Source organism: Bactrocera dorsalis, chromosome 1 (assembly GCF_023373825.1).
Source record: "Bactrocera dorsalis isolate Fly_Bdor chromosome 1, ASM2337382v1, whole genome shotgun sequence".
NCBI classification, from domain to species: domain Eukaryota; kingdom Metazoa; phylum Arthropoda; class Insecta; order Diptera; family Tephritidae; genus Bactrocera; species Bactrocera dorsalis.
In genome coordinates this window covers 16,201,287-16,221,657 of record NC_064303.1, presented here as the reverse complement: position 1 = coordinate 16,221,657, position 20,371 = coordinate 16,201,287, and the positions used below count along the sequence as shown (strand labels likewise).

General features: G+C 35.7%; 1 protein-coding gene across 9 annotated transcripts in view; it reads left to right on the top strand.

The window, feature by feature from the left end:
- The window catches only part of LOC105229710 (tyrosine-protein phosphatase Lar), a 907,083-nt gene that overhangs the window by 402,604 nt on the left and 484,108 nt on the right, over positions 1-20,371 (top strand). For 8 of the 9 annotated variants that reach the window (XM_049458860.1, XM_049458872.1, XM_049458887.1 and 5 more), the window contains one exon: positions 17,961-19,410. In XM_049458860.1, coding sequence (XP_049314817.1) covers positions 19,176-19,410 — 235 coding nt within the window. In that variant the 5' untranslated portion in view covers positions 17,961-19,175. Of the gene's footprint in view, positions 1-16,466; positions 19,411-20,371 lie in introns of all 9 variants that reach the window. The other variant, XM_049458862.1, reaches the window with a different exon arrangement.

The following is a 20,371-nucleotide window of genomic DNA, read 5'->3' as shown; positions in this document are numbered from 1 at the left end:
GATCACAATCAGGAGAAAGATTTACCTAAGATATTTCCTCTCCGTATTATAAATTGACATTCGACTCGAGCATGTTTTCTAACCAACAATGTGGGTAGAACGAATTAGCGAAAGGTTTTCCATTGGATAAAACCGTTGATCGGCTACATTTTTGGATGTAGTTATACATAAAGTTGTTTTAAGAAAAGTACCTGTGAAGGATATTATAGCTTTGGAGCAACCTAAGTTAAGATATTTTCTTATTTCGTTTATGAAATCGTAGCGCATTGAAGTTTGAGGGTCTATCATATTAGAAAAGAACATGTTTATATTTCTTTTCGGTTCTTGGGGTTCGTTATTTTGGTTTTGCATTACACCTAGCTCTGCCAGGTCTTAATTGTCTACCATTTATCCTATGTGACACCATCGAAAGCTGCCAAAATATCTTTCCACTCATGTCTTTCAAAGCTCTAATTGTTTTCGATTGCAACTTTATGAACTGTTATTTAATTTTTATTTGTCATATGTCGTCTATGCAATCCGTTCTCTGTTATATAAGTTTAACTAGTTTGCCATTGAATTGCGGGCGGACATTTCAACGCTTTCCGCAATCTTTATTTACCTACCACAACTGTTTACTCGAAAGTTGCTAGCCTACATGCTATGTCTACCGCCTCCACAGGCTGAGGGTTCATACTCTCTATGCCCTCACCAACACCACCACTTCACAATCAAGCTGAATCTCACATTTTTCATTTCCAAACAAATTGCAAAAGTTTTAAAATAATTGAAAATTTTATTGTACTATCTACCTACCCTCACCTTTCTACCCACCAACGCTACTCCGCTGGCAACGCACAAAGGTTTGAGTGTTGTATCAAACGCTTTTGCGCTCACATATTCATGCATGTTTTCTACGACTGCCAATCTCTTTATTTGCCACACTTCAGTGAAGACTTTTTCAATTCATTTTCACTATTGTTTACTTTTGTTTAACACTTGCATGTTCCTTTTCAACCCACACACATACAATTGCTTGAGTTTGAGTTGTTCACGTTCCACGTGTGTCGTACATTGTGCGCTTATTCAATGCAACTCTGCTTTTCCACTACTTCTCATTTTTTTGGGTTGCTCTGACAGAAAGCGCCTGCCAACCGCATTTCCAACACCATTTTAAACCTGCAATATCCTTTCGTCTTGCTTTGTTGCCGTTAAGTTACGTGGCTGTTGAATGAGCTGCTCCTTGTAGCCCTTCTACTTACCCAAACTGCGATCCATCTGTATTTCACACTTTTAATTTTCGCCTTTAAAACTATATTTGTTTGTTGCTTGAGTATGTATGGGTGTGTATGTGCCTGTGTGTGGTGGCAACCCTTCGAGTACACTTCATTTCAATTGAGTTGAGTAAAGTTGAGCTGCCACAAAGTTCAACAGTTCACTGACGTTTTGGATTGGCAAATCTTTTTGGGTTATCAACACCAATTGTAAACGTCAACAACACATAACAACTGCGTTTGGGTGTATGTGTGTTCATGTGTGGCATCAATGCTATTGTACAAATAGTCAAGCAGCAAGCGGCAACCGGTACCGCATCGATGACAACATCAACAATAGCAACATAGTAATATACTAGTGGCGAAGTTCCCAGTCGGAAATTAACTGCGGAAAAATCCAGCATTTAACAACAATACAGGTTTCCCAGCGTCTAGATGGTGTTAACTCATCGTCTCACAAAGCCGTATGTTTACTCTGTTAGATAGTATATGGTTTCGCAGTTCTAAAATGTATTTCTTTGAATAATGTTCATGGGCCAATAAGACAAAGTGTTGCTGAAGACTGCAATTTGTCCATTCCAAGATGCTCTCAAGAATTGGAACTATCTCAATCGCAATCTGACGGATTTTGAGAAAGGATTTGTGCTTGCTGCCGTATAAAACTATCGATGCTGTGCCAAGAAAATCCACAAATTATTGATGAATCACCATTAACCTAAATTGACAGTTTGGCGTGGCTTTTAGTCTGTTGGAATCATCGGTTCGCATTTCTTTCGAAATGAAGCGAGGTCCCACAGTTCCCTTATATGTTCCCAAGGAGTGCTCTCAGAGAGCAGGAGTGCAAAGAGTGCAAGTCGAGTGGAAGCTCGTCCGGCTGTCTGTTGTGATTGTAACTTTTCGACGTCGAACCTTCCTTGTGTTTGTTGACGTGCGTTTTTTGCTCCACAGAGGTGGGTGCGAATTTTGGCTGCACTGCCTGGTGTTTAAGTCGCCAAGCACGATCTTGACATCGTAGCGAGGGCAGCTCTCATAGGTGTGCTCCAAGCGCTCATAGAAGGTATCTTTGATCACATCGTCCTTATTTTACGTCAAAGCGAGGGCGCGAATCAGCGATATGTTGAAGAACTTCGCTTTGATGCAGATGGTGGCTAGACGTTCATCCACCGGGGTGAATGTCAGTACTCGGTGACGGAGTCTCTCTCTCACCACAAGTCCCACACCGATTTTGCGCTCCTTAATACTGTAGTAAATGCCACAAGGACTTACTCGTCACAGTACTTGTATCGTCCATCACATTTCTTGGACGGATCACCGCTTATCTGATTTTCCAGTGAATAGGAAAATCTTTTATAACTCAGTTTGACCAGATAATGCAAACATTTGGTCTCCATCCCAAAACAGAGTCAATTTCTTTGAGATTTTTGGTACTGTAACCATTTTTAAAACAACCTTAAGTAAACTCTTGACAGTTCTATTATGAAACTGCCGTCTCTCGGACCACTATTTGGAAATATGAAACTCTTAACTTTCAGGTTTTATTATGGTTAGGATTACATTATCTCATAACAGCTTCATAAGTTTGATATCTGAACTTATACCTCAAAGGTGGTTACCTTACCGTTCCTGACTAGTTTCTTATTATTTAACCTTTCGAAATGAACTTCGAAGCTTTAGAAGCTTTTCTGGTATTAGTAACATTACATTACTGTGGGAGAGCTGCACATCAGGTGGTTACTTCTGGACTACTTCGAAACTAGTTACATAAAATTTTTCGAAGTTCACTTCGATCTTGGAAACGTTGTCTGCAGTAGTAACATTGTCTTTCTGTGTGAGAGCTATACATCAAGTGGTTATTTTTGGGCTACTTCGTAACTAGTTACATCAAAATTTTATAATAATTTTTATACATCCAAAACTTTCTTTCCTGTGGTTTGATTAATCTTTCACGAATCTTTTGTTACTAGCTTTATCTAAAAAAAATTAAAAGTTCATGAATTCATCAACGATTTAAAATTTTAAGATTTTTTAAGATTCTTTTTTTATATTTTTTTAATATTTTTTTATTAAACAATTTTTTCTTATTTTGCAATTTTCTTTTTTACTTTTTACTTACAATTTATTTTAGTGTCTTTAGTTTCATTTCCCAACGGGTAAAAATTCATAGTTACTTAAAAATAATAATAATAAACACTTCGGTGCACACACACCGCCACTCTTACACACACACCCATACATTCGCATGAAGAAACGTGAAAAGAAGTATAAAGTGCTGCACATTTTCTGACAGTTCCAAGTTGCACAAGTTATATACTGCCTTGCTGGCAAGCACTTACTTTTCTGTTATATTTTTCTGCTGCCACTGCAGCTGTTGTTGATGATTGGCTGACAGCTCGCTCACTCACTTGGCCACCGTTTCACTTACAAATGCAGTCAACGACTCACTTGCCCAACCATTCACGCACACACACATGCACACACTCGCCGAACCACATACGCACATTTGTTTAAATATTCATTCATCAGTTGGCAGTCGTTGTTGTTGGTCTTTGTATGGATAATGCTGTTATTGTTGTTGTGCATGTTGATTTTTGTGTGAAAGTTCAAGCGAAGTGTAAATTACTATGAAATGTTTTATTTTTCGAACACAAATTCGTACTTAACTCGCTCGCTCGCTCAGTGATAGTTAGGGTTAAGGGTGTAATGGTAGCAGCTAACCTAAAAACCGGTTAGGATAATTTAAATTATGAGTTAAATCCGGTTATTGAGAACATATTTTGTAAAAGCTGTTGTTTTGGAATACTATTTTCGAATTATAGGTTTCGATGTAAAAGATTTGAACTTCAGAATTAGGTTTTTGATTTATTTCTTTAAGGTTTTTTTTCGGACCTAACTGGGTACTGCGTCGAATAATTCCAGAGCTGGATCATTTTCATCTATTCAAACGACTTGTCCTATCCAGCAGAGCTGCAGTGTCTTAACGCGGTGAATTTTGTCAATGTTGTCGTATATCTCGTACAGCTCATCGTTTCATCGAATGCGATATTTGCCATTGCCAATGCGCAAAGGACCTGAAGACTTTCGCAGAACATTTTCTGGATATCTTAGGAACTCGTAACGCCGACTCATCAGATGCTGTCATAGTTCATGCCTCTGCACCTTATAACAGGACGGGAATAGTGGGGGATTTCCAGTCTGGAGAAAGCAGAACTTACGACCGTTGAGGCCAATGATATCAATATCATCGGTGTACACCAGCACTCTTATAGAAGACTGTAGCTTCGCGATTCAGCTCTGCAGGTGGAATTATTTTCTTCGGCAATAGATTGAAGAGGTCGCACGTTCGGGAATTGTTGTTGCTATTGTCGTATCGGCAGTATTCTGCCAAGTTGATAGTCCTTGGCCGGATAAAAATCCGACTCTCTTCCGGTTACGTAGACCCGACTGTCATGGGAATAGTTAGGTAGTTGTCTTGTCTGCAGCCTTGAACGACTCGGAGAGGTCCTTGCCGATCTTGACGGAGCTTTTAGTGTTATCCAAAGCCAACTTATACAGCTTTATTAGCTTTGCGGTGATACAAAATCCTGACATAGCGGCATAAAGACGTTTCATACTTTCAAAAGGAGCTTTGAAATCGAAGAAGAGGTGATGTGTGTCGATCCACTTTTCACGGATCTTTTCAAAGATTTATCGCAGGGTGAATATCTGGTGTCCTAAAATCACATTAACAAGGTCTAACCAGTTTGTTGTCGGTGGGCTTTAATCTCGCACACAGCACGGTCGACAGAACCTCATATGCGATGTTGAGGAGACCTATTCCACGGTAGTTTCGCGAATTGTGGGGTGTCTATTTTTTAGATTGAACAGAGCACACTTAAATTCCAATCGTTGGGCATACTTTCGTCCGACCATATCCTAAAAAGGAGCTGATGCATGCTACTTATCAGTTCTTCGCCACCGTATTTGAATAGCTCGGCTGATAATCCGTCGGCCCTCGCTGCTTTGTTGTTCATCAGACGGGTAATTACTATTCGAACTTCTTCATGGTCGGGCATTGGAACGTCTGCTTCATCGTCATCGATTGGAGAATCGGGTTCACCATCTCCTGCTGTTGTGCTTTTACTGCCATTCCGCAGCCTGAATTAATCCCTTCATAATTTTAGTATGCTTTGGGCATCAGTCACTAGATCACCTCTGGTGGTTCTACAAGAGTATGCTCTGGTCTTTTAACCTTCTATTAGTCGTCACATATTTTCGTGGAATTTTCGAGCATTATCCCTGTCGGTCATGTCCTCAGGCTCTTTGTACTTAGGCTTGGTGCAGTTTCGCTATTTTTAAAAGTGTAATGTTGAAGGTCTAAACTTCAAAAATATCTGAATATCTTAGGAGCACGGCTACTTGAAACATATATCATTTGATTTGAGCCCGTTGAAAGGTTAATTCTTTTTACGCCTGTCCAAATTAGCAGTAATTATTATTTTCCATTAGGTACGGCTTGCTATATGTGCCACCGCAGACACATAGTCTGCCTTTTTTCTTTTCCAGCACGTTAACTGGTGCACAAGACAGACAGCAATCAACTTTAGCTTTCTTAACTACTTTTCTACAACACATACATACATACACACATGCATATATAAGTACATATAGAGTCTTGCGAAGACCGCACCACCTACTCAATTAATATTGTTTCTATTTTACTTACGATGTGTGTTCTATTCACTGATTTCGTTTCCACTTATTTGACGCCTTAACCATACACTCCAATAAAGAAGAAGGACCATACACTCGCATTCAATGTGCTGCATGTGTGTGTGCGTATGTGTTCAATGTCCGTCATTCATTCATTGCTGCGCTTATTTGCTTCGTTTGTTATTGCTAATTGTTGTTGTAGTTTTGTTGTTAACGGTTAGATTGCATAATGCACACACACACTCTGTAAATTACGCACACATACATCAATGCAAATAGAAAAAGTAATAGGTTGAAAGTATAGATGTTGTTGTTTTTGTTGTTGCCTACAACTGATTGCCTGGTTAACTTGTTTATTTGTTGCTTTGACGATTGCCGTCAACGTACGCCGTCAATTCAAGCGAAATGGAGTTTTGTTGAGTGCTTTTCTTAGCCGCAAAACGAAAATGTAAACACATATCGTGTATGTGCATATGTATGTGTGTGTGTGTTTAGTTTGCCATACAGTTTGACAGTTGCGCTTAAGTGAGTTTTTGACATTGGTTATTGTTTTCACAACACTTCAGCAACAACAAAAATAGTAAAAGTAGCAACAACAACAACAAAAATTAAAGTTGCAACAATAAAAATTGTAACAACAACACCAATAATAAAAGTAGCAGCGTAAACAGTATAAAATAACCGTCTGTCTAAGGAAGGAACTCGGCTGTGGTTGAAAGACACTATATGTATCTGTGTACGATTTTGAGTATACTAACATCTAATGAGTTTAGCTTACACTTCCTTCGTCTAGTGACAAAAGAGTTGTTTGACTTTTAACCCCAACAACTGCGGTTTTTGTATAAACGGCATATTTATTAGTATGATTTTCTGCGATGGATATAGAAATCAAAGAGGTAGCATCTAGGTGGATGTATAAGATTCATTAGGGAACTTCTTTCACAAAGTTCTTAAGATGATTAAAAGCTTGGTCGAGATTTTTAACGTGATCGCGATTGGGAGAGCCAATAATAATCAAGATATGCTGCCTAGCTAAGAGGACTTGGCCCGTTACAACTTAGCAACCTTTTACGGCTGTGTAAATTGACGTTGAGCAACACAAAAAGTTCGTCAGGATCGAGAAGCACCTCTTTGTACAGTTCGATGCCAAACGAGGTTTCAGACAAGGTTACCCCTATGTTTCGAGCTACAGAGCTGAAACGAGAAGATACCATTTTAAAAAGATATCATTCGACTCAATATTCGCGTGGTTAGTTATGCCTTCTCCAGACTGGATAGGCGAATCAAATGGTATATGTTACCTGATGATACCTCTTCAGGAAGCATGTTTCTATAATCGCTGTAACGATTTTTCACAACATTACCTAACGAGGTTTAGATATTCTTCAAATTTTTCTTGATGCATTCGCTTGGTTCAGCAGTGAATGATCTTCTCTCATATACGAATGTTAAAAACTTGGTATTTGGGTGTTAATAAATCACTGATCAACTGAGCTAATTTGATGCGGTCTTACAAAAATCCGACCAATGCTTTCACGTATTTTAACACAAACCGTTTGTATCGTTTTCAAAATATGCTCCTGGGCCACTGCAAATATGTCGAATCCAATTTTCCATAGACCTGTTATAAGCCTCGGCTGGGATGGATTTCAGTGTCTTTAGCGCAAGACTTTTAAAGGCTTGATGCCCGTTGCCGAAGCTGAATGTTCCATCTCGAAGACAGAAAAAGACGGCGGATAACATTTGGCGAGATCGGTGGCGGACCGATAGCTCGCGGTTCGCATTTGGTCAAAAAAGGTGAAAAATCTGCATTTTGCTTCATGTAGACTCTTCAAAACCACCAAAAAATATTCCTTACTAACTATTTAACCTTGTAGAACGAAGTCATGGTGAATCACAGCTCGGTATTCAGAGAAAATGACGAGCAACACCTTGATTGTGAACGACTTTAACGTGGTTTATTTCTTTTCCGGTTACATTTTGGAGCGCTAGATGGTTGCACAATTGCGCCGCCATATTCCAAAACCCACATCTCGTCATGAATAACGATGCCATTGATGAATGTAGGGTGCTCAGCTACGTTGTCAAACATCTTTTTTACTACCTCTACTCGTCGACGTTTTTGCTCTTTTGATACGGGTATACAGGCTTCATTCCCAAAATGAGTTAAGTTGTTCTATATGAGACCCTCTGCTATTTCTCTGATGCCAACACGACGATTATCAAGCACTGCTCCATTAACTTTTTTGATACGATTTCAGCATTAACAGAGGAAGATTTCGTCATTAACAAAAGTGTGTGAACAACTCGCATTAGGCAAGTTTTCCATGACCTCAAGACCTTTGCTGATTGCCTTATAACACTCCAGCATTTGTGATCGTGATAAAGTAGACTCCCCAAAGCACCACAGTAAACATCCAACTAACAAAGAAGCACCTCAATTCACTTATGGAGATTGAAGGTGGAAGACTTATTTACCTACCTTGATTCGGCGAGCGGGAGCAATTTACAAATATATTGTCGAACTTGATCAGATTGTAGATATGAAAATTAATACGCCAATACGCAACTTCCTCTCTTCAGCCTCAAACCACATGTTATGTTCCATGAAAGAATCATAAACTACAGGTTTTGAGACTTCTATGTGTAGCTTCACAGTGATAAGTATAGTGACATAGATGAAGTTTCTAAACCTTTCTGAAACATCGTGGAATAAAGTGATCCCAACCTCTGCTGTTCTTGCTCCAAATAAATACAAGGAAGGATTAGTGAAAAGACATCATAAATTTAAAGTAGATTTTCACACTAGTTTTAGTGGACATAACTGTTTCTTTTATTACCTATAGTACCCTATATTTCTCTCTGATAGTAGAAATCGCAGCTTGAGATCCATTTGATGATTTCGGTGATGCTACAAAACTCCTAGCAGCATATCATTCGAAAATATTAACAGTTTATATCCTCAAATTACATATATACTTATTCGTAGAAGTAGATGTACATTCCTTTTATTTTTCTAAAGTGTTTCTTTGAAAAAAAAAATTAAATGATTCCAAGAAATCTCCAGAGCACACTCGATTTAACGCTCAACTAACCAAATGAGCTGCGCAAAGCTCATTACAACGCTGCTGCTTGTCGACAAATAAGTAAATGACACGATGAAACTGCAAATTTGTTTTGGCAGCGCGAACATGTGGTGAAGGTGGCAACAAAGAAAATAAAAGAAAAAACCAAGAAAAGCGAAAAAATAAGACGCTAAGGCAGTAGGAAAACAAGAGCTGGCATGCGCGATGTCTCAAATATCAATTGCAATTAAATTGATTGCAAGTAACAGTGACATTGTTGAGACGCGCAAATACGAGTACAACAACAAACCTAACAGCGAGATATGCAACTAACTAACTTGTGTATATATGAACCTGAGTATGTCTGAAATATATATAATGGCAATTTGCCAACAAATGAAATGGCGCAAATGAGTAAATAAGGGAAGGAGAGAATGAAGTGAAAAAATATATAAAGAGTCAACCGCAGTTAGGAAAAGTTTGCGCGAAAGAAATGATAATAGAAAAGCTTTAGCAGAGCAAGTTTAAGTTCGCTGCTATAAATGTGTTTTTACTATATATACTATACAATAAATGTGTATTTGTATGTATGTACATGTGTATGTATGTGCATATATTTTTATGCCAAAACTTTTGCAATGACATTTGAGGCAAGTAGGAAGCGAAATACAGCCGCCAGTTAATAGAAAATTGGTAAAAACTGGCGATATGCTGCCAGAACGTAGCATACCAACCGGCGCATGGAACACTGAAGAGTTAACTACACACATATAGACATATATGCTTACAGATGGGCGTGTGTGCATTTTTAAGGTTCAATTTGTAATTTACTATGGCGTAAATTCCATTTCGTTAATCGAATCGATACTATCGTCAAACACGCCAGAGCGACAGCGACTGCTTGCACTCAACTATCAGCAGCTAGCGCAGCCTTGCTCCTACGCGCCAATGCATTTTTATACCCTAAACAGGATATTATAAGTGTGATTCGAGGTTTGTTTACTGAGGGAGACGTCGGAGACCCGGTAAAATTTTTATATATACTATATATAATGACGAGTGTGACGAGCTGACCTCTGTCTGTTTGTCCGTATCTATATATGCGAACTTGTGCCTTTGTTTTAAAGATATGGATCTGATATTTTGCACACGTTCTTTTCTCACCAAGAGGTTGCACGCTTGTTGGAATCGCCGTTATCAGGCCACTATAGCATATAGCTGTCGTACAAACTGAACGATCGAAATCATGTCCTTGTATGAAAAACTTTTTTGTTTGACTAGTTAACTTCACGAAATTTGGACTAGGATATTATTTAAATAAATATTGTAATATTCAAAGAAATTGTTCCGATTCGACCTGTTTAGCATATAGCTGCCATACAAACTGATCGATCGAAATCATGTTCTTGTATGGAAAACTTTTTCTTTTAACAAAATATCACGAAATTTGGCATGAATTATTTTCCAAGGCCACGTTATAATCTCCGAACAAATTATTCAAATCGGATTAGTATAGCATATAGCTGTCATACAAACTGCACGATCGAAATTAAGTGCTTATATGAAAAATGTTTTTATTTGCTAAGATATATTCAAGAAATTTGGCACATATTATTTCCTAAGGCAGCACTACAATCTCCGAACATATTGTTAAGATCGAACAACTATAGCATATAGCTGTCATACAAACTGGTCAGTCAAAATAAAGCTCTTGTATAGTAAACTCTTTTATTTGACAATATACCTTTATGAAATTTGGCATATATTATTATCCAAGTCCGCGCTACAAACTCCGATTATAAAAAATGCAACTGTGCAGGGTATTATTGCTTCGCTGCAGCTGAACTTAACAGTTTTTCTTGTTTAGTTTTCGTGTGGCAACAAATGAGTTGACAATGCGGATGGCTGCTTCCTTCATACTCTGCAAAAAAAAAACAAGAAATATAATAGAAATCAGTCACCCAACCCAACAGTGAAGCAGCCTGGCTGCCAGTTGTTGGCACATCCTTTGGATCGTTGCCGTCTATGCCGCTTAGGTGTTTGTGGAAATAGCCAGCCAACACGTTATACGTTACAGGTTGCTTTAACCACGCTGCTGTTGTTGTTTTTGCTTATATAAAAATATACACATGTCTACTAATGCGCCCTTCGATATAATATATATCTCCACATATTGAAAATCTTTTGGCAGCGCTTATCGCCAGCTTGGCATTAGCGGTACTTGTTTTGTCACGCTTGACTTTTGACCGAAACGATTTTGCTTGTCCTTTGGCCTTCAGCTTGTGCCAAAAGCGATTTGCTGCCATGCTCAATATTCTCCTTTCACTAATTTTCTCAACTTTTGTTTTTATTTTTTATTTGCGGCGCTTCGTCTGCGTCTCAATCTATTTTTTACACCAATCACTTTTGGTACTTCATTTTCCTTTTTTTGAATTCTATTTTATTTTTCGATTTTTTTTTTTTACATTTGGCATTTGCCCATTTAATTGCTGCTTGTTGAGTTTATTTGTTGCTTGACTGCCTGTGCTTGGCGCTAAGTGGGTGGAAGGCTGCTTCACAAATAGTCTTCTGTTCAGTTAAAGCAAAGAAAACGAAACATATTTTGCCTCCCACTACTCTGGCAACACCTTTACGGCACGAAAACTTTGCCTTCAACCAATTTTGTTGCTCTGCGTTTTTTTGTTTTTTTACTTTTATTTACACTTTGCCAATTTCCTTCTGCCCGGCCTCTTTACCCCTGTCTATTTATTGCCGGCAACATTTCCGGTTTATCTGCAATTTCGGCAATTTGTTCGAATCTTCTTTTTATTTGTTTTTTTGTCTTTTTTTTTGAACTTTTTTTCATGTACATACTGCAATCTCTTTGCGCTCATTCAACTTTGATAATTTTCGGCGCTTTGCTTTGCTGTTTATTCTAGGAGATAAATTTTCCCCGAATTGTAGTGTAATTGCAACCTTAAAATAACTGTTTATAAAATGAGAAGAAACTAAAATAAATTAAAAATAAACTGAACCGAAATAAGAAGAAAATATTAAGCAAGTACTATAACTAATTAACTATGAATGAGAAACAAAACTTCTGCACAACCCATATGCAAATCACGCACATACACTTAAGATCAAATTTGATCCGGACTGGCCAACTGTTCACCTCGTAAGCAAACAGGTGCCAAACACACGCTTATTTCTTATGGAAATCAAGCTTCATACGAACGTAAAGAAAAGGCTTTGTTATTATCATTCGAGAGCACATTCTTCTGCATTTATGGATCGAAGACTATCCCTTTCAGCTACGTCTCAGATAATCCATCCGTTCAATTTCGATCATTTCGACTGGTAACTGGCGAATGACATGCGTGATGTTTTGCATAGACTTTAGACTTTACATAACCCCTCAGGAAAAAGTCTAATAGTGTGATATTATACGATCGACCGGCCAAAAATCTGAAATGGCTTCGCTCGCAGAAGTGTTCTCTCAATAAATCCATTGATTGATGCGATGAGTGTGTAAAAGGTCCCATCTTATTGAAACCAAATGTCGCCGAGATCACGAGCTTTAATTTTAGGCATTAGAGAATCGGTTATCATGGCGCGATGGAGCGAATGGTGTCGGTTACGTTCTCACCAGCATCATTTTTGAAGAAATGTGGACCAATGATTCTACCGGCTCACAAACCACACCAAACCGTGGTTTTTTGCAGATGAAATGACAACTCTTGAAACTCTTCAGGTTACTCTTCGTCCTAAATGCGGCAATCTTGCTTGTTTACTTTTCCATTAAGTCAGAAATAGACCTCATCGCTGAACAAAATTTAGCTCGAAAACTCTGGATCTTCTGGGAACTTTTCAAGAGCCCATAAAGCGAAGGTCGCTTGGGAAAGTCGACCGACTTCAGTTCTTGCAAAAGCTGTATTTTGTAGGCTTTCAATTTAAGATATCGACATAAAATGCGTCGTATATGTCAATAATTAGTTCAAACTAAACTTCCTTTCGAAGAATAAATTTTTATTTACAAGTTTTGGAGTTACGGCTAGTCTTTTAAGTAAATGAAATATCGAATATCTTCCACTAAAAGATCAAACTGAATTGTTAACTTAATGAAGTGTTTTAGAAAGTGCCTTAATGTTTTCAATAAGCGAATATTGTGAATGAAAAAAGATCAAGATAATTATTTGGCTAATAAAGTCTTTCACACAGCCTCCCAATATAGTAAGTTATCGAATTCCTTACATCTTTCAAACAGTCCAAAAACAACAATATAATTTATTGACATCATTAAGGGTTACAGACGGTGTCTTCGTTTATTCAGTTAGCGAATTTCTTAGGCCTAGAAAACCAACAAAATATTGTTGACTTAAGTAAGTGTTTCCGAGAGTCTCTTAATTTAGTCAATTAGCGACTTTCTTAGACTAAAAAACGAAAAAAATGTTGTTGATTTAATAAAATGTTTCTGACAGTCTTTTAATTTAATCAATTAGCGATTTTCTTAGACTAAACACAAACCAACAAAATGTTGTTGACTTAATTGAGTGTTAAGTGACGATCTCCTAACTTAGTCAATGAGCGAATGTTTTAAACTAAAATAGACCAAATAATTTTCTGACTTAACTAAGCTTTTCAGACAATGACTTAATTTAATCAATTAGTGAACATCTTACATTAAAAGCTTTAAAATAAATAATAGACTTCATTAAAAGCGAGTTAAGTACTTATGACATAAGCTTAATTTGATTTAAATATACTCAATTTAGTTTTCTTTAAGTTAATTTTCATTCAATTAAGTGGTTTTAGTTGAGCTTAATTTATTTAGAATAAAATTTAATGATTTTCTAACTCCAGTGCAATTATTATTTCATTCAAATATAATGTAATAATTTATTCATTCAAAAACTATATTAAATAATAAATAAACGTATATTTCGTAACGATTGCAAGGCCCCGCCTAAATTTTGCTTTAGGCCATTACCTCGAGCTACCTTCCGCTGTAGTTCATTTCCCATATTTCCGTTTCTGTTATTTTGCTTACACTGTTTAATACTCGCCGCTTCCTCTGCAAGTAATGAGTCGATATAATGTTTGCGATAAACTTTAATTGACATTTTCTTACTGCGTTCAATGGCTTCTAGACTATGACATTTAGCACTGCAGTCAATGCACCTAAAACTACTTTTACACATTTAATGTTGGCAGTTTTACGTTGCAAGTTTTTTTTCGAACACCATTTCATTACCTTTTTTCATTTTTGTCGTTCGCTGTTAGGCAAGCGTGTCGTAATTATATGAACTTAATTGATTTCTGATCTAATCGATAATGTTGTTAGCGTTTAATGAGCGATACGGGCATGAAGTGCGAAGTGTTCGTCGTGTTTTGAGCGTTGCTTTTGAGTTTTGCGGAATATTGCAGTTGGCAAAAATGTCGTGCAGAAGGTTTATGTAAATGATTGTAGAGTAAGAACTATTAAGCACGAAAAACTAATATCGAAAGACCTATGAATGCTTAACGTTGCTCTTTTCGATTGTTAAATGTTGGTAGTATGAGAGATACTAGAAAATATGAAATTAGCTATGGAAAAGGAATTTAGCATAACTACTACAGTGAGCAAAAAATAGTAAGATATGATATAACTGCCAGTAACATCTGCGGCAAATGTCAAAATAATCAGTAGTGTTTAGTATACGCTTGAATTTAGTAGTACTAAGAAAAGTTTTTGTGTTTTTGGTACTAAAAATGCATTGAGCAGTAAATTATTACTATACCTTGATTTGAATAGTCTCCGGTACACTATAGAATAATTTTGGATCTAAATCCTTTAGTACAACGACGTGAACGGTATTGAGTTTTGTGATACAAATTTTGCTGGAAAAATACAGATATGACTGTTAGTACAAAAAATATTTACTAAAAAATTATAAGTTTAGTACAAAAAAGAGTTACTAAAAAAACTATGTTTTTAGTACACAAAATTTTTACCACAAAAATTATGATTTTAGTACAAAAAATATTAACTAACAAAATTATGATTTTAGTACAAAAAAAATTTACTAAAAAGTTATGGCTTTACTACAAAAAATATTTACTACAGAAATGATGATTTTGGTACAAAAAAAATTACTAAAAAAATTATGATTTTAGTACAAAAAATATTTACTAAAAAAATTATGATTTTAGTACTAAATTTTTTTGATACTTTTTTAATAGTGAATTTTTTCTCCATAAAAAGTCCTTGATTCAAATTGCCTTTGGTATATGGAGCTTAGATCGAAATATTTTAGTATTTTAGTACATAGTGCTTGGGTTATAAAAAATATTTACAAAAAAAATGAATTTAGAACTAAAGTTTTGGTACTAAAATTTACTAAATATAGTTAAATTTAGTACAAAAATTTTAGTTCTAAAATATATCTTTGCATTAAAATTATTTAATTTCTTTGAATTGTTTAGTACATATTGGTAAAATTCTTTAGACTTCGTGATATGAGTTGTAGTACAAAACATTGTAAAAAAATAGTACTAAAATATTAGCTATAAATTTTTAGTACTACAATTGAGTAAAGAGTGGCATTTTGGTACTAAAATTTAGTAAAAATTAACATTTTAGTACTACAATTTTAGTTCTAAATTTTTTAGTACAAATCAGTGAAATGCGTTAGACTTCGTGATATAAATTTACATACATATACACAGATATGACTTTTAATACAACAAATATTTAAAAAAATAGCACTAAAATTTGAGTTACATATATTTTTTTAGTACTAAAATTTAATTAGAAGGGACATTTTGGTACTAAAATTTAGTAAAAATTGACATTTTGGTACTAAAATTTATTACAAAAATTTAGTAAAAATTAACATTTTAGTACTAAAATTTTATTTCTGAAATTTTTAGTACAAGTTGGTAAAATGCGTTAAACTTAGTGATATAAATTTACAGATATACAGATATGAGTTGTAGTACAAAAAATATTTCCAAAATTAGTACTAAAATTTTAGTTGTACATTTTTAATTAATTTAATTATTTAATTTGAATTTAGTAAAAATTAACATTTTAGTATTGAAATTTTCGTTCTGAATTTTTTAGTACAAATTGGCAAAATGCGTTAAACTTAGTGATATATGTAAATTTACAGATAAGAGTTATAGTACAAAAAATATTAAAAAAATTAGTACTAAAATTTTAGTTATAGATTTTTTGTACTAAAATTTAGTAAAAAGTAACATTTTATTTAATATATTAGTTCTAAAATTTAGTACTACAATTTTTTGTTCTAAATTTTTTGATACAAATTGGTAAACTATGTTAGATTTCGTGATATAAACTTTGCCTAGATGAATCACCCACCATCCACCTCATGGCTTTCTCTTAGGTTTTTCCGAAATATTTTCCATACGAGGCTAAGTATCGCTGTTATACGAGAGATCTTAAAACTAACATAAACTACTTTCTTTCTCCTTTCAGCAATTTTAATAATAATTTTAAATAAAATAAAAAAATATTTATAAAAGAATAAATAATAATTTTAAAATAACAACAAAATAATATAAAATGAGTCAACAAAAAGCAATCACTTGGTTAAACTACAACTTCCACGTGCAAACGTTAGGGAAACACTGAGCAACCCTTAGAGATTTTTTTTTCAAAGAATAATAATAATAATTTAGAGAAAGAAAAGCATTACAATCACAAAACAAAGTATTCCAAACAGGTAAAAGTATCTTTAGCTAACAACAAATTTCCCTCCAATTTTTTTTCGTCCACACAAACAACCACGGCGTTGACAACAACTACAACGGCGTACAATTTTAAAACTGTGTGTATGTGTGTGTGTCGATGCAACGAAATGGCGTAAACTGCAACAACAATACAAATTTTAACACGAAAATGCAACAACAACAAATTGATGTCATGAAAATGCAACAACAACAACAACCGTGCGATATGTCATGAAACTGCGTCTCTGAATTTGTTTGTGGCCACTAATTAAAATGTCAAATTGCACAATGCGCTTCCGCTGCTCTTGGACGCGACACCATAAAAACCTCGCCACGCGGCAAATGTCCATTATGATTGTTGTCATTGTTGTTGCTAATGCATGTGCGTTGCTATGCGCGTGACCGCATCAAAATACCATTGCCGCATGAAATTGACAACCACCAACAACAACAACACATTTGCATCCGCCATCGCCACCACGACCAAAACTACCGTTATTTCTCGAAACAATTTTGACATATCATTCAATGCACTGCATGCCAATAATGATGATGATGACATCGCATCTACTGACACATCTCGTTATCTCCGATGATTTTCGGCTCACGCGGCATGTCATGCCATCCACGAATGACTGAAATGGTATACCAAAAACAAAAAATGTTAATGAAAAAAAAATAATGCTAATTAATGAAAATTTATATTAAAATGAATACAACTAATTGTCCTGGTACAAAATGCATTTAAAAATTTTTAACTAAAAAAATTAAATCACAAAAATACGCAACGAATTGAACTGTCAAATAAACGCACGAAAAAAAAAACATAAAAAAAATATATTGAAAAAAATATTCGTACCAACGGCAAACGTCACAAACACAAATTGAAAAAAAAAAATTATAACAAAAATAAAACAACAACAAAAAACAACACGTCTGCTGCGCTTACGACCACATTTTTTCTTTTGTACTGTCACTCTTTGCCGGAAAATGTCATTGCACTTGTCTGTCTGCACTTTAACTCTCATTTATTATTTTCGTATTTTGCCCCTGCGCTGACTTGCACTCTGTGACGCCGTTGTCACAAAACAACAATGGCGCTCGTTAACTGTATATTTGATAACTTTTATATTTGCAACACAAACGCGTTGCTGTAAACGTTCGAAAACGTTGTAACCGTAAATACAACTGTCAAACGCTGGCAAATGTCAACTGTCAAATTATTGATGTGTCATTGTAGTCCGCATGCCAGCTATACAGCTTGACAAGTGAAACGAGCGCAAAGCACTACCGAACGCGCGCAAACGAGACAGAGCAAACGCGACAGCAAGCGTGAGCGAGAGAGAGCAAAATAAGCAATTGACAGGCAGAAAGAAGATAGCTGGAAAGCAAAATAGTGGAGAAGAGTTGAAATTTTGCTAAATTAAAGAGACAGGCGAAATTGGCAAGTGCTGCTACGTTTAAGTACAGCGGTGACACGAGCTGAACAGTAGATGATAAAAGATAAGATATAAGCTAAGAAAAAAGCTTCGTAGAAAGCTACGTAGAAAGCATGAAACGTATGAATAAGAGTACTGTGGTGCTAAATATGAGCAAACAGCAGAAAGAAAGCTGAGAAAATTTGTAAAATTAAATTAAATGAAAGCTTGAGATTACAAGAAAAAGCTCACAAGCAAAGCTCAAGTTGAGAGCAGGCAATAAAACTGTAAAATATAACGCAATAAGAAAAAAGTTATGACAAGATAGGCGTTAAGAAACGCATTTAAAGATATAAAGCGAAAATAAAACGAAGATAGCAAGAAAATAATCTTCAGCAGCATTCAAAAAGCGCCTAAAAAGCTTGACAACGTAAAGCTCATATAAAGCATATACAAGCTTTAAGAACAGCTGTTTTGAAAAAACTCTTAAAAAGCTTGAAAATAAAAAAGCTCTTATAAAGCACAAAAAAGCTTTAAGCGCAGTTCAGCTAGAAAAGAGAATTGAGTTTCGAAAAAGCAAATGAAGAGTGATTGATCTTGAGTTAGTGCAATATCAGCGAGAAATGTGAAAAAGCACGAAAGCTCCTAAGTATTGCAAAAACGCATTGAAAACTAAAAAAGAAGCTTTCAGCATAATTTGAATGAACAGAAAGTATAAGAATATAAAAATATTAAAAAAAAATAACAACAACAACACTTTTAAAATATATATACATAATATAAAACAAAAACAATTAAATGCCGCCTGCTGATCAACTAGCCAGCGAGTAAGTCTAGTTGCAGCGGTTACGACGAAAGCTTTAAAGAAAATTGCAACGTAAGCAAATTCATTTCGACAAAAAAAAACAAGAAACAAAAAGAAAATCACAAGTAAAGCAATCACTTGCCACGCAAAACTTCCACACCTTTATTGTTGTTGTTGTTGCTGCTGCTGCTGCTATCGCTTCAGAACACAGCTCAACTTAAAAACCAATAATATGGGGCTGCAAATGGCAGCACTGCCAGCAGCCAACAATGATGTTGCAGTCACACAAACACCAACAACAAACACACCCAACAATAAGCCACCCACACACACAGTCATAGCCGCCATAGCGTGCACTGTGCGCAAGCTTAACAGCGCGATTTCAGCCACGTCCAGCATAGCCACACTATTGCTGTTGGTATTGTTAACCTGGAATCCAACAACAACAATTGGCGTTGATGCAGTCCGTGAGTACAAACAACTTTCAATATTTCACAAATTAATTTTATATGCGATAGGTATATGCACGTAAGCGACATACATCCATACTGACATACTATATTTGTATGTATGTGTGTGTGTGCCGTTTTTGCAATTTCTTTACGCAGTAATTGCATTATTATTTGCATGAACAAGTGATTTTAATTGAATTTCACTGAGGCATTGTAAGGTAGTAATGTAAGTTAAGACTGAATAACTATTATAAATATTCTTATGTGTTTATATGGCGTTATTTAAGTGATATAGCGGATATATGCGTGTATTATTTACATACAATTGCGAGGTGTGCTGTTTAAATTACAAATTATGAAGCTGAAAGATGTATTTATACAGTAAATTATACTTTTTTCATACCTATATATTTAAGAATTGTCAAGTGCTAAATCTTGATAAAAATATTAGTAAAGACATGTGTGTGGCCTAAAGGAAGCGTAGCTTAAGTCAAGCTTGGTGTGATATTTTTTATTATATATGTATGTAGAGGAGCTCGAGTGTACCATCTGAACAAATTGACTCTGACTTCTTCCTTATTGCCATAGGAACTGCTTACGTGGTTGTATCCGAGCTTACAACAGCGCTCCAGCTATTCCTTCTTTCCTTTATTTGACGCCAATTCGAGATACCAGTTGCAACCTTGTCCTTCTCCAACTGATATTTCCAACGGAGAGGAGGTCTTCCTTTTACTTTGCCTCCACCGGCGGATGCAGCGTAAAAACCTTCAAAGCTGGCGTGTTCTTTTCCATCCTGACAACATGAACACGTAACATCGACTCATCAGCAGATGTTGTCATCGCCCATGCCTCTGCACCATATACTCGTAACAGAACGGGAATAATGAGTCACTTATGTACAACTTGTCAACAGTGACGTGGGAGCCAAGTCGGGAATGCAAAGTCTGTTTCTTTGATTACAGGAGGTATTTTGTAT